We start from the raw sequence: 15,933 nt of genomic DNA on the forward strand, positions 1-15,933 counted from the left end.
TGTGTATTAGTTTCCTCTTGCTGCTGTAACAAATCGCCACAACTTAGTGGCTTAAAACAATACAAATATATTACATTACAGTTATGGAGGTCAGAAGTCCCAAACAGGTCTGACTGGCTAAAACCAGGTGTCAACTGTGCTGTGTTCCTTTCTGAAGTTCTAGGGGAAAAGCCATTTCCTTGTGTCTTCCAGCTTCTAGCGACTGCCCACATTCCTTAGCTTGTGGCCCCTTCTTTATTCAAAGCCAGCTATGGCCAGTCAGGTCTTTCTCATGTCATATCACTGACACTCTTTGGCCTCTTCTTCCACTTTTAAGGACCTTTGTGATTGCATTGGGCCTAGGCAGATAATCCAGGACAATCTCCCTATCCAAAATCAACTGATTAACAACCTTAATTCCAAATATGGTAATAACAGAATCACCTGTTCCAGAGGTTAACATGTGGGCATCTTGGGATAGGGGTGGAAGTGGGGGGCATTATCCTGCCTGCTGCAGTTGGGAAGGAAGTCACACCGAGTTAAGCTAGGTCACCCTTAATGTAAATGGAAAGTTTTCTATTTACCTATGCAAATATATAATCTCCTTTTTAGTCTATGTAATTACCACCAGTGGAGAAGGAAAACACTCCCTATTTAAATGTAATATGTTATTCTATAATCACATATACAGGTGTTCGTTTCATTACTTTCACCCAGAGCAATTTTGTGAATAAATTAGTTTTAGGGCCAAATTGGGTACAACTGGTAATGATCTTGTCTAGTATATATAAATTTAGTTCCTGTGTACTATTTTTACTTGTTTTCTCCTATCCATCTCAGGTTTTTTACAAAGTTCCACATAAATTAAATTTTTATAGCTATTCTGTGGGTTGTACCCCATCATTCTTTCATTTAACCCACAAGAAAAATTCATAATTCAGCAACTACATTTTGGCAGTGTCAAAAATACAAGAGCTTATAACACTTTCAAATGGTACACAGTGTCCCCACATGAAGCAATTTGCCTTAACAATGGGTATGTCCAGTATTTCTCTCATTACAGCTGAACAGGATGTGTAATAAAGAAAAATATCTAGGTAAGTAGAAACAAGCTCTTTATGTATAAGCAGAGCATACACTTTGCTTAATAAACGTACCTCTCTCAAGATTTTAATGCAATGCAACGGATGAAGAATGAGTTCTAAAGAGCCCTGCCTCATGGCAGTCATTTTATGATATAGGCCGTCTGTGAAAAGAGATGTGTCTGAGTCTGTTTGGCCAGCTGGGCCACAGGTCCCCAAGACCACCGTCAGGTTCAGTACATCACTAAAAGGACTCATAGGACGTGGAGCTCACAGTTTATTACAGTGAGAAGATACAGATCAAGATCATCAAGGGCAAAAGGCACATGGGATGAAGTCCAAGGGAAACCAGGCCCAGGCTTCCACGAGGAATTGCATGGAGACATGCTTAATTCTACCAGCAATGCTACGTGACAAAACATGCAAAGTATTGCCAACCAGGGAAGCTCACCTGAGCCTTGGTATCCAGGGATTTTGCTGGAATTCTGTCACATGGGCATGACAGTGTCCGCATGACTGATCTTAGCTACTCAGTCTCCAGGCCCTAAGAGGTAAAATTGATCCAGCATGGCCCAGGGCCTTAAGCATATAGAACCTCTCTTATGAAGTAGGATGCTTCAAGGATTCAGAGGTTCTTTTCCAAGGAGCCAATCAAGGTCCAGTCCTCCCAAAGACAGGCCCTTCCTTAAAATGTGCAGAGTTTGAGCAACCCAGGTCTGCTGAGCTTTAACCCTTCACTGTACACCAGGAGATAGTGGTATGTGACCGACACCACCTGAACTTAAGAGGATTAAACAAGTCAGATCCCTTCAAATCTTAGAGGATGTGTAAATGTTAAACAACCATGCCTGATTTCAAAAAGGAAAAAGAAATTATATCATTCTCTCAAGCAGTAATCAAATTATGAAGCTAAAGAATTAAATAGATAGCTAGGTAAGTAGATTTGAAATGATTTGCACAGTCCAACCAGAAACCATGAAGGTTTGCTTACCGGGGGCGCCAGCTTTTACCATGATACATCACCATTACCATCACCATGTAATGTGGTGGACATCATACCAGGAGGGCAAAAACGTACACTACTTCTGGAAACCAGATCGAGGGTATTCCCACATTTTCTAGGATCCGTAGATGCTACAGCTCCCGATCCACAAAGAGGATCTGCCACAAAAATAGTCAGACTCTGTTTGAAGCCTGTAAAAAGAACTTTCAAGATCTGATAGGTTAACTGTCACCCATATTATATATCATCTATCAGCCTCCTAATTTACTCCTTTCTACCCTGTAGCGTCCTTCCTCTGCAAAAAATTTAGCAAGAGAGGTACAGGGAAGGCTTTTGATGCTTGCCATTTCAGAATCATCGCTCCGTCCTTGCCAACATTGTGTCAGCTCAGGCTGCCATAACAAAAGACCACAGACTGGGTGGCTGAAACAACAGAAATTTAGTTTCTCACAGTTCTGGAGGCTGGAAGTCCAAGGCTAAGATGTCAGCAGGGTTGGTTTCCCTTGAGCTCTTTCTCCTTGGCTCACAGGGGGCCATCTTCTCTAGTGATCCCCCTGTGGCCTTTCCTCTGCATGCTCCTCCCTTCTGCTGCTCTTAGAAGGACACCAGTGCTCTTGGATTAGGACACCAGCCTTGTGACCTCATTCACCTTAAAGAAGGAATTGATGAATTACTTCTTTAAAGACCCTATCTCCAAATACAGTCACATTGGGGGTTAACGTTTGAATTTGAGGGGCACACAATTCAGCCTATAACAATCTTCTTGATACTTCATAATCGATACCATCACCACTTTAGGCTCTCCAATTCCCTAACTCTCCAACCATTCTGCTCCCCAGTTCAGGCCCCCCCTGTAATGGTTCACCATTCTCCATACAAGGGCTTGCTGCATGCCAGGTGCTCCTCTAATTATGTGAATCCCTGCATCCAATCCTCATGGAGGGGTGCCGGGCAGCCCAAGGAATAGCATCCCTCGTCCAGTCCCGCAGTCTAAACTAGGGGTTGGGAATTTGTTTTCTGTGGAGGGAAGATAGTAAACTTTGCAGGTGTTGTAGGCCACACAGTTTCTGTCACAACCATTCAACTCTGCCATTGTGGTACGAAAGCAGCCACGGGTAATCTGGAAACAAATGAATCTGTGTTCCAGTGCACCTTTATCTAAGCACACTGAAATTTGAATTTTGTATGATGTTCATGTGTCATAAAGTATTCTTCTTTTGATTTTTCTCAGCCAGTTAAAAATGTCAACTCTATCCTGACATCTGGGGCTGCATGAAAAGTGGAGGCAGGTCACATTTGGCCAGCTGGCCATAATTTGCCAGATCTAAAACCAGTTAGAAATAAAACATTAAAGCAGAGGGAATAGCACAATATCACCTTCACACAGAGAAAGCCAACATGGAGAGTGTGGGCACCTCCAGAACTGGACAGACGTGCAGCAGGTCCCAGGCAGCACTGAGCCCTAGGCCTCCAGAGTTGTGGGAGGCCTCTTTAATTGATGGCAGAGGAGTAAAATAGAACATGTCCTTCCTTCAGGGAGATGAGATTAAACTATACATGTCCAGTGCCTTCTTCCAAATATACTGATTAATTTATGTCTGAGTAGTGGTACAAGTCAGGAGGGTTACCTAGGGGAGCCCTCATCAGCAGGAGCGGTAAGCCTCACCCTGCCCCCACCAGCATCTCATAGCAACACTGAGGAAGGAACTATTTGCATCTTCTCTTTACATATGATAAAACTAAGACTCAGAGAAGTTGAGTCACAGTCGGGATTCAAATCTAGGAGGCTGACCAAGAGCCCATACTCTTAATCACCACTTATATGCCTTTCACGTCCTTCCACGCTTATGAGTGTCTGTAGGTCAGAATGCTTAACTTTACAAACTGTGCAAAACACACAAGGAAAGAAGACTTTATTCCCCTTTCTCCTAACGATAACTGGCCTCAAGCAAAATGGAAATGCGAGATGTCTCCTGCTTCCTTCTCTCCACTGCTGTTGGAGACCATCCATCATAAAGCTTACTTCTTCCAGGCCAGCAGAAGAGTCTTACATAACATCTTACAGACATGGGATCCACATTCCCATCACCCTTGCCGTAATCCACTGGTGAGAAGCAAGTCCCAGCCCCTGCCCCCACTCAAGGAGAAGGAGTTGCACAGGGTGCAGCACTAGGGGCGGAGACGATGGGGGCCATCTAGCAATTCTGCCCACCGTACTCACTGATAGAATAAGAATCGTGGTGGAAATTAATAGACATCAAACAACACCTGACTCATGAAATCTTTTGTTAAAGCTTTCATTTTAGTTAAATCAAATTCATCTACCTTTATGGTTTATGCACTTTGTGTCTTGCTTAAGAAATTCTTTCTGACCTGGTCATAAAAACATTTTCCTGTATTTTATCCTATAAGTATTAGATCTTTGTGTTAGACATTTAAACCATTAATTCAACTGAGAATTTATTTGTATGTGGTATGACATAGAGATCTCTTTTTAGATTTTTCCCATACAGATAACCATTTTTTTAGCACCATTTATTGGGTAATCAGAACTTTCGTTGCTAATTTCTAACCCTGTCATATGTCAAGTATCACATAGGCTTGGGCCTGTTCCGAGGCTTTATAGTCCGTTCCCTTGGTCTATCTTTGCACCAATATGACTGCATTGTTTATGTTAAGACTTGCCACCTGGTACAGAAAGCTTCCCACTTTGTTTTCTCCTTTATAATGGTTTTGACTCTTCTCACACTTTCTTAGTCCATATTAAGTTTAGATTTGGCTTGTTTAGTTCTATTAAAAAATATATCAGAATTTTAATTGAAATTGCATTGTCCATATAGGTTCATTCTCCATTAGATTCAGTTTTCCCATTCATGTGTATAAATCTCCCTTTCTTTAGGCCATTAGGCCATTTATGTACTTTGATAAAAGTTTCGAAATTTTTTCCAACAAGGTATTACACTTTTTTTGTTAAATTTATCTTCAGGCATTTTTTATAGGTTTTGTTACCATCTTAAATTACATCACTAAAAAAATGTACTTTTTAAAAATAGTTTTTGCTGATAAGTAGGAATACAATTGTTTTACAATTCTTGTTCATGAATTCAGCCGTCTTGCTAAGCTTTCTTCCTAATACTAATGTTCTGGGTGTGGATTCATTTCCTTTGTATACAGCCATTTAATTTTCAGATGACTATAACTTGGTTTATTGTTTCCCAATCTTTATACATATTCCTATTTCTTACCATACTACAAAGAAAGCTACAATGTCTAGTGATATGGACATGTTTGCATTATTCTATCAAATGTAACAGATTATAGGATTTTGGTAAGGATCCTTTGCCTTAGGTTGCCAGGAGGTTTTAAAACATCATAAATGGAAACAAAAGAAAAATAGGTAATTTGGGCTTGATAAAATTTAAATTTCTTTGCATCAAAGAACACCATCAAGAAAGTGAAAACCCATAAGAAATATTTTTAAATCACATACTGGCAAGGCGTTTGTATAAATATATATAATGTATATAAAGAACTCTTATAACAACAATAAAAAGACAATCCAATTAAAAAATGGGCAAAGGATTTGGATAGACTTTTGTCTGAAAGATATGCAAGTAGCTAATAAGCACATGAAAAGGTGTTCAATTCATTAGCCATCTGGGAAATGCAAATGAAAACTACAGTGTGGTACCAATTCACACTCATTAGGATGGCTCCCCTATTATGAATGTCACTCACCAGAGAGGTACTTCTTTGTAACCAAGGGTGAGCCTGCATTGACATATCATGGTCACCCAAAGTCTGTCGTTCCCTAAGGGTTTGCTCATGGTGCTGTGCATTCAATGGGTTTGGACAAATGTATAATGATATATATCTGTCTTATAATATCATACGGAGTTTTTCACTGTCCTAAAAGTCCCCTTTGCTCTGCCTGTTCATCTCTCCCAGCTCTATCCCCCACCCCAAATTCCTGGAAAACACTAATGTTTTACTGTCCCCATAATTTTGTCTTTTCCAGAATGTCATATAGCTGGACTCATACATTATGTAGCCTTCTCAGACTGGTGTCTTTCACTGACTAAATAAATAGGCATTCAAGTTCCCTAATGTCTTTCCATGGCTTGACAGCTTACTTCTTTATAGCACTGAGTAATATTTCATTGTCTGGATGTACCACAGTTTATTTATCCATTCACCTACTGAGGAATGTCTTGGTTGCTTTCAAAATTTGGCCATTATTAATAAAATTGCTGTAAACATCTATGTGCATGTTTTTATGTGGATACACATTTTCAACTCTTGTGGGTAAGTACCAAGGAACACAATTGCTGGATCATATGATAAGAGTATGTTTAGCTTTGTAAGAAAGTGACAGTGGTCTTCCAAAGTGGCTGACCCATTTTGCATTCCCACCAACAATGAATGAGAGTTACTCCTTGTCAGCATTTGGTTATGTCAGTGTTCTGGATTTGGGCCATTCTAACAGGTGTAAGTGGTATCTTGTTGTTTCAACATGTATTTCCTTGCTGACATACAGTGTTGAGCATCTTTTCATGTGCTTATTTGCCACCTGTATATCTTCTTTGGTAAGGTGTCAGTTAAGGTCTTTGGCTCATTCATTAATTGGGTTATTTTTACATACATCTTTGTCATGGACACCTTCAGCTGCATCTCATTTATTTTTAAGTTTGTATTCCATAGTTTTTATAAAATTGATCTTATTTGTGTTTCCCCACTGCTAAGCATTTGCTTACTTCTAATTCTTACCATCATAAACAGTGCTGTAACAAGTATCTTTGCGTGCACTTTTTTCCCTAATGTGCTAGCATTTTTTTCACTCTAAGGTGCACTTTTGATAAAATGTTCTAGCATGATATTAAAAAATCCACAATTAGATAATAAGAGAGGGAAGCCATGAACTTTGAGGAGAGGGTAAGTCTGAGACGTGCCAAGAAGCAAGGGGCAGGTTGAGGGGCGCCTACCTTCTTGCTTGAGACCAGCCCTGCGAGTGCCGTGGCCCCAGGCCAGGCACTGAGCCCACCTGCGTTTCATTTTCCTTAGCCCTAAAATGAATTGATAACCGCACCCATCTCCTAGGGTTGCCATGAAGATCAAACAAAATGAGGCGATGTACAACCTCACTTGGTGTAAAAGTGAACAAATCTTATTACAGCAGCGAATAACAGAATAGACCCAGAAGCATCTTAGGAATACCAAAACCATTATATGAAGGCATAAACATTGTATGACTGTAGGTTACCCCATCTTTAAACCACCTCTCAGACAGCCATGGAGAGAGCTTGCAAAATGCATAAGGCACCAGCTGTGACCAGAGTTTTCTCCCAGGGTTTGAGGTGAAGCCACTATCTGAACATTTGGAAAAGCAGATTCTCCTCTTTATATCTCTTCCAGAAATAGGTAGCCTCACATGATTAGAAGTAAGGGAGAACTTTCATTGGCCTTCCCCACACCCTCACTGCTTTCTTACAATGAAAACAAGTCTTGGAAGAATTCTGCCACCATTGAAACACTTACTAGCAAGCAGTCACCAATACAGTGACACCACTGTTCCTGTTATTTCTAACATCCTTTATGCTGAGTAAGGAACTTGCTCAATTTGATAGTGATACTTAGAATCTTTCCCTCGGTCACCGCCGGATCCAGGCAGATGCATTGTCTGAATCCAGGAGTGCCATTCATAGTGTCTTTCAGTGAATTGTGGTGCCCCCCCGTCATTGTCATGAAAAGAGTTACAGATGCACAACAGAGCAGCAACAGGATTCTGGACAGCAGCTCCCAACTGGGCTCTTGCAGAGGCTGGTCCTAGTGTGTGCAGACTGGGCTAGAGCTCTTCAGATGTTATCTGCTGTCCCAAGGATGCAGACTGACATCGGACTTACGCACACCTCTTCCACTGCCCAAGCCAGAGTATTTAAAAGAAATTACAGGCCATGTGAAAACCTGAATGATGTAACCAGGAATGTGACTACGGTCTTTTGTTTTTAATAAAATCCTTAGTATTTCAGGCTGATGTTCTATCATCATTTTAATGTGTGAAAAATGTTCCTCAAATGCAGAAAAAATATCGTTGACCCAGAAGATCCCCGATGTGCCCGGTTGATACTCACTGGCCAGATGATCACCGTGTCTCCAGAAGAAGTGGAATTTGCCAAGCAAGCCATGTTTTCAAGGTGTGTATATGCTTTAAATATAAATCTTAGAAGGGTGAATGTAGTAACCACAATGTTGCTCATGTGACACCTTCATAAGATCATATATCAATGATACCTTAATAAAATATATATATATAAATCTTGGTTTGCCCAGAAAAATACAGTAACAAAAATAAAGGTCCAAGCTGTGCCATTTGAGCCTCTGTGGAGGCGACAGTAACTGAACTGCCTCTGGTGGCCCACCGCCAACCTCCCGCTGGCCGCCTCGGCTGCTCGAGGTGGTAGCAACGGCCGGGTAAAGGGCTTTGCAGGGGGCTAACCCTGCCTCTTGAGAGCACCTCACATCAAGGGGTTCCAGGGACTGTTCCTTCCACCTGCCAACCTTTTCCAGGGCCCTGCCTTGAAACGGAAGTCCCTGAGGCTTTGCTGTCAACACGGCAAACATTTTCTAATGTCCACTCTAAGCAAAGCACTGTGCCAAAGGGAGGGAGTAGTGTTTCTCAGGGTTTCCTCTCACTGCCTACATCTGAACCCTTCAGGGGGCTTGCTCAGATTTGGCTCTCTGGGCGCCCCCCCCTCGGCCTGCTTACCAGATTGGATTCTCTGGGGATGAGACTCCATCTAAATTTTTAAAGCATGTCCCTGGAAATTAGCATGCATGTTGAAGTTAAGAAATTCACTGGTGTAGGGAACACAATGGGGGGCAGGGGGCAGAGCAAAGTAAGCAGGGTGTGTGCATAGAAAGGGTGGTTTTCAGGGGTGTCAGAGTCTGCGGGTGAGCAGACTATCCAGGCAGGGGGTGGCTGGAGTGAAAGGTCAGAGCTGGGGTAAGGAGCGGCAGGTATCCAGGCAGGATTGTGGGCTATTAGAACAGGCAGATTAATTGCTTGTCGAAATTAGTGGAAGAGTAATGTGAAAGTAGGTGGTAAGTTAACTGATCCATCCACATCCCCACAGAGATGGGGAGATTTTACACATGGGAGAATCATCATATAAGTGAATTCAGTAAAGAGAAGGGGAGCCTGGTTTCTCATTGCCATGAAAAGAGTTACAGATGCACAAAGAGAGAAAACTAGGATGACCTCTGGGATTGAATTGAGATTGGAAATAGCAACATGAAATCATGGTTTTCAACACATCGATAGAGAAAATAACCATAGGTGTGTGTGCATGCTTCATTTTCAAACTCAGCTAGCATTCGTTAGTTTCCATCTCTCTTCTTACAGTTATTACAGTCAGTGAGATGAGGCCAACATCTTAGTTAGACCACTGGGTTCATTAAGTTCATTTCCGATTTTCCACATTACTGCAGGTAACAGTGTTGCCAAATTTTCCAAAGCTACATCACAGGTGCCTTTACCTCTGGCTTCAGCTTCTCTTAAGCCCTCACGGTCAGTCTCCTCAAGGTCCTTCTACCTTCAACTCACTGCTGGACCCAAAACCAGAGCCCCGCTGAGTGCATTTCTTACACCTGCCCCCCATTTGCAGGTGCCAAAATTTGTTCTGGTTATCGATACAAAACTATCTTGCTTAAAATCACAACAATCATTTTATTATCTTGGCCACATGAGTATTTGAAGCATTGGGGCCTCAGATCAGCAACTTACCTTCAGATAGTTTAGGAAAAAAAATAGTTATTTATACTGTACTTTCAACTTCTCTGTAAGCTTATGATTATTTCAAGATAAAATTTGTTATGAAGTACCATCAACCTATTATTGCATCTGCTTTGTTGAAAGTGTTTTTCCCAGTTTGCACTTGGTCTTTGAATTTTGTTTATAACATGTTTAGATATAAATAAAATTTTTACTTTTATGATGTTTAAAAAAAGTGAGCCACAGCCTCTGCCCTTAGGAACAATGCATGTGTTGAGGGCTACCCACGAGGGGAAAGCAAGGCGGGAAATAGAAGGGAATGTGGCGCTCCCTGTCCACTCTGGCTGCTTCTCAGCCTGGCCCCATAGTTCTAAGCCTGCTGCAGGAATGGCAATCTGAATTCCCATGAACAGATTTGTTTCAAAGGCTCACAATTCTTGGAACATTTCATACAGAGATGCATGAACGCCTTTCTTCACACTTCCTGATACCCGTGGCTGGCGTTCACCGAGCACTCACCCTGGGCAGGTGCTTGATGTGTACCTATTTGTTTGTGCCCTACCCAGCCCCGTGATCTGACACCATCATGGGGAGACCAGGGCTGAGAGTGCAAGTGGCCTGGGAGGCATCAAACCAGGATTCGTACCAAGGAGCCTGTTTGCCCCTCCGTGGGGACACAGATGCCCATCCCCATCCCTGGCTGCCTGGCTTCTGCCTCTGGCTGGCTTAAGCAGGTCTCAGCCCCAGTGAGGCCTGGAGTCTGGAGGGCCATATGATTGGACCAGGATGCATAGAGTCTGGACCTGTGCTCTGGGAGGGCCCAGACTCTGATAAGAACAGCTTTATCATGACCTCTCCTTTGTTTCTGCAGACACCCAGTTATGAGGAAGTGGCCTCGTCAGTATGAATGGTTCTTTATGACAATGCGAATACAACATATCTGGCTTCAGAAGTGGTATGGAGGGGTATCCGACATTTCAAGGGAGGAATACTTCAAAGCGGTTCCAAGAAAGGCCTGATGGAGTAAGAGGAAAGTCTTGGTGTTTATATAAAATGAAAACCTTTCAAGTGATGCTGTCAGACAGCAAATGACTGCTCTCTCTTTGTTGAAGGGTTCATAGTGGCCCTGTCACTTATAGCAGAATAAGAAAGGTTGACCAGTGAACCCCATGCTAGACTGGAGATTAAAGTGGTTATTTGCAAATCTCTACTTCACCCAGGTACTTCCCACCTATAGTCTTTGTTTATGTTGTGTTCCATCCAGATTCACCTACTTGGGAATCATTGTTGGTTGTCAAAGTGACATGCTGAGACAGTAGGTGTCCCATACTTTAAGACAAGAGAAAAATTATGCCTGTATGCACAGTGTTATTTCTTTGTATTGTGAGAGTGTTTTGTTCTTGCTGTGCCAAAGGCAGTGTCTTGGGGCCTAAGATCATTGCAGCCCCGGAGGACCTAAGTCTGCATCACACAGCCGCAGTCTTATGTCTAGGGCCGGGGTGCAGGACTCTTTGTCTGTGGGTTACTCATCACACAACTGGATTGCAGATGGATTATTAAGTCACATTTGCTAGAATGTATCTGTCACTTATAAAGCTTTCTCCCCACTGTATCATGATAGAGTTTCATGCACAGTCCTACTCTATGTAAGCAGGCCATGGGCGATGTTGACAAGGAGGAGCAGCTTCGGCATCAGTCTCCCCAGATCCTCACCACTAACGCTTCTCTTAGGCCTGAGGGGGCATCCAAAAGAAGTGGCACCTTCTTCTGTGGTGTATAGAGAGAAGAGGAGGGAGGATGAACCCGGGAAGGCACAAAGGCAATGTATGTACAAGAGAAGGAAGAAAACAAGTCAGTAACAGAAGGCACGTTCCCTGGGCCAGGCCCTGGTCGGGGCATCTCATTTTTAAACCTCACCATCAGTGAGATGCATATCATCTTGTCCACCCATAGATGAGAAGACTGAGGCTAAGTCAATGTCCCAGCATCTGACCCCAGAACACAGAGTGCACAATGGATGAAGTGGTCACTGGATGATGCTCAATCTTAATGACAAGACAAAAGAGTTACTCAAATGTACAGGTAGTCATTGAATCAGCAAGATCGGTAAAATCATACCTAACCTGCCATATTTGATTGGTTACTGCTTTCTACCAAAAAAAAAAAAAAAAAAAGGCCTCTGAAATTTGATTCTTAGTACAGATTTAAAATTTTCTACAAATTATATGCAGGAGCTCCTGGTGTTTGCAAGAAACTACCTTGCAACTGTGTACACACCTGACACCTACAAGGACCTATGTGTATACATCTAAGATCTCATCTATCGGACTCTATAAAGCTCTAGCAGTACCGTTTTCTGTCTTTCTATAATGGCTATAAACCTTTTTCAGTGGGTTAGGTATGTTGTATAATATAAAAACACAACACTATATATAGGAAATATGTATTTTTAAATAAAAGTGTATGAATGGTTACACTTTTGTTTAAAAAATTAAGACATGAAGAGAGTTTGAATTGTCAAAATATTAAGTGCCTGTTACTAAAAACAGTAAGATGCACAGAATTCTTCACTTATTAAAATTCTCAGAAAAGTTCCCAATAATATAGCGATTTCTATTATCCAAGAATAAGGTGACTTTGAGGGTATTTCATACTTTCAGAGTTTAAAATTATTGTTACCTCCACTTTTGAGATAAGAGGGGAAACTGGAAGAATGAAGCATATATTCCATAAGTCAGCTTCAAACTTTGACTATCTGAGCATTGTTGCCTCCTGGTCCTGCCATATGGATAATGTTTCTATGCTAAGTTTTCTTAAAAATCAGGTTCCACTTAGCTCATTAAAGGGACTTTCACTACTTCAAGGGGCTTTGCAGTGTGGGTTCCATTTATAACCACATTTGAAGGCTGTTGATTATTTATCCAAACTGCAGAAAATGAAATCTGGGCAGGTGCGATGGTAAGAAGCATGTTGAAAATTCTTCTGTTTGAGAATGATGGGCCTCATTCAGGCCAGTAAGTTTGAGTAAATCTCTAAAATTTTACATTGATTAAAAGTTTTAAAGCTGTACTTGAAGTTCTAGACACAGTGTTAAGGCAAGAAAAAGAAATAAATGCATACAATTAGAAAGATAGAAAAAAAGTATCCTTTTATAGATGACATGATTGTCTACATAGAATATTCCAAAGAATCTTTTTTTTTTTTTAAGAAAACAAAACTCCTAGAACTAGTAAGTTAAGCAGTTCTCAGGATATGAAATCAGGAAACAAAATTTAACTAAATTTCTATATGTTAACAATGAGTAAGATGGAAACCAAAATTAAAACCACAATACCATTTACAATCACTCCAAAGAAAATAAATACTTAGATATAAGTTTAACAAAACAGGTACAGGCTCTATATGCTGAAAATTGAAAGATGCTAATGAAAGAAATCAATGACCTAAATAAATGAAGAGACATACCATGTTCATGAATTGGAAGACTCAAAATAATAAAGATGTTAATTCTCCCCAGATTCATGTATAGGTTGAATGAAATTTCTATCAAAATCCCAGCAAGGTGTTTATAGATATATTCAAACTTATTCTAAAAGTTCCAAGGCACAAGAGTTGGAATGCTAATACAATCTTATAAAAGAATAAGTAGGAGGAATCACTCTACCAACCCAATATAAAGATTTATTATGTAGCTACAGTAATCAAGTGAGTGGGGTATTGGTGGAGTCATAGACATAGACACATAGTTAATGGAATAGAATAAAGAATCAAGAAATAGACCCATACAAATATGCTCAATTGACCTTTTATGAAAGTACAAAAGTAATTCAATGGAGGGAGGAGAGTCTTTTCAATAAATGTACCATTGAATATCCATAGACAAATAAAAAGAACCTCAAACTAAACCTCATACCTTATAGAAAAATTAACTCAAAATAGATCATAACCCTAAACATGGAACACAAAACTATAGAACGTTTTTTTAAAAGTAGAAAATCATTAGTACATAGGGCTAATCAAGGAATTCTTTCTTAGTCTTGACACCAAAAGCACAGTCCTTAAAAGGAAAGTTTGATAAATTATACTTCGTCAAAACCTTAAACTTTTGCTTTGCAAAAGACCATGTTAAGAGAATGAAAAGAGAGGCTACATACTGGAAGAAAATATTTGCAAACCACATATCCAACAAACGATTAGTGTTTAGAATATATGGAGAACTCTCAAATTCAGCAGTTTCTTTAAAAATCCAATTAGAAAATGGAGAACACGAACAAACATTTCACTGAAGAGAATATATAAATAGCAAGTAAGCACATGAAAATACTCTCTATCATTAGTCATTAGGGAAATGCAAATTAAAACCACAATGAGATGCCACTATGCACCTACCAAAATTAAGTAACACTGACTCTTGGCAAGGATGCAGAGCAATTGTATCAGTCATATATAGCTGGTGGGAATGTAAAATGAAACAGTCACTTTGGAAAAATATTTGGCAGTTCCTAATAAAACTAAGCATGCACAGCCATACCACTCAGTGATTGCACTCCTGGGCATTTATCCCAGAGAGATGAAAACTTATGTCACACAGAAACATATCCACGAGTGTTCATAGCAGCTTTATTCATAACATTCCAAAGTTGTAAACAACCAGGTATCCTTTAATGGGTAGCTGGTGAAACAAATGTGCTACCTCCATACCAAGGAAACAGCAATAAAAATCATTTCTGATATAAGTAACAGCGGGGATGAGTCTCCAGAGAATTCTGCTGAGTGAAAAAGCCAATTCCAAAAAATTATACACTGCATAATTCCATTTCCTTAACACTTTGAAATGCAAAAATTCTAGAAATGGAGAAAAGATTAAGGGTTGCCAAGAAGGAGAATGAAGGACAGACAGAGGTGGGTGTGACTATTAAATACAAGGGATCCTTGTGCTGCTGGAAATGTTCCCTATCTTGACTGTCTTAGTGTCAAAACCCTGGTTGTGATATTGTTAATATAGTTTTTCAAGATGTTACCATTGGAGGAAACTGAGTAAGTGGCGGACAGGATCTTTTTGTATTGTTTCTTAACAACTGCATATGAATCTACAGTTACCTGCAATTATCTCGAAATCTACAATTACCTCAGAGTAAAAAGTTTAATGTAAACAAAACTTAAGGCTTGTATTTATTTATGCTTTCTTGTTGGTCCCTAGTAATGAAGAGCTGAGCTAATGTGCCAAAACCTAGCAGAACAGACAACCCCTTAATTTTTTTGGTTAAACATTAATATATGCATTTCTGGAAGAGATATAAGATTTCCTTAAAAATTTTCTAAATGTATTCAGTTTATCATTGAATACAAATAATAGGAATTCAAATCTGCTGTATAGGTTTTATGTAGACACTTAGAAGGGGAAGATATCTTCAAGTTTCTGGCATATAAACATGGTAAGCTATGGGTGTACATAAATAGCCAAATTTGTACATGATGATTCTCCACTGATGTTTATAGCAAAGAACTATATTTTCAATGCTCTTCCTTTAACTGTTCTGGGAAAGAATTCCTCTTTTGTTTCTGTGAATGGGCTATGTCCTGATCCTTATGTTTTTATTTACAGTAATTGTACATACCCATGATATTGAAATTAAGAGTGCAATTCTGATGTTATTTGTTTAGTGTGCCTTGTATGTATAGATTTGTTATGGAACCATTTTTCGGTTGAAATGATTTCTGCAATTTTCCCAGGAAGTCTGCATTTCATTTTTAATAATTTAACCATCAAGTACTGTTCTGAAAATAAAACCTCTCTAGAATAATTTATTGATGCTTATTTGATTGCTATATAGTCAGTTACTATAAAATTGGAATTGTAATGCAGCTACGGTCTGTCTGTACTATGTAATGCATGTGGAGTGTAAAATCTGTTTTCAAAACTAGATATGTCTATTTAACCAATGATTATGTCATTTCTGATATGATTTTCATGCTTGGTTAAATAAAATTATGATATTATAAATAGTTTCTTCATGTAATACTACCAATTAACATCATTTGATTTCTAAGAAAATAGATGCTATTACAGTAAGTCAGCAGTTAAATGTCCAATAGAAAGA

General features: G+C 39.9%; 1 protein-coding gene across 1 annotated transcript in view; it reads left to right on the top strand.

The window, feature by feature from the left end:
- Positions 1 to 13,049, top strand: part of CREG2 (cellular repressor of E1A stimulated genes 2) — a 34,753-nt gene extending 21,704 nt beyond the window's left edge. Inside the window, exons 3-4 of the mRNA XM_017654372.3 lie at positions 8,142 to 8,255; positions 10,704 to 13,049. Coding sequence (XP_017509861.2) covers positions 8,142 to 8,255; positions 10,704 to 10,851 — 262 coding nt within the window. The 3' untranslated portion in view covers positions 10,852 to 13,049. The remainder of the gene's footprint in view (positions 1 to 8,141; positions 8,256 to 10,703) is intronic.
- The last annotated feature ends 2,884 nt before the right edge of the window (positions 13,050 to 15,933 follow it).

This window comes from Manis javanica, chromosome 1, assembly GCF_040802235.1.
Source record: "Manis javanica isolate MJ-LG chromosome 1, MJ_LKY, whole genome shotgun sequence".
NCBI classification, from domain to species: domain Eukaryota; kingdom Metazoa; phylum Chordata; class Mammalia; order Pholidota; family Manidae; genus Manis; species Manis javanica.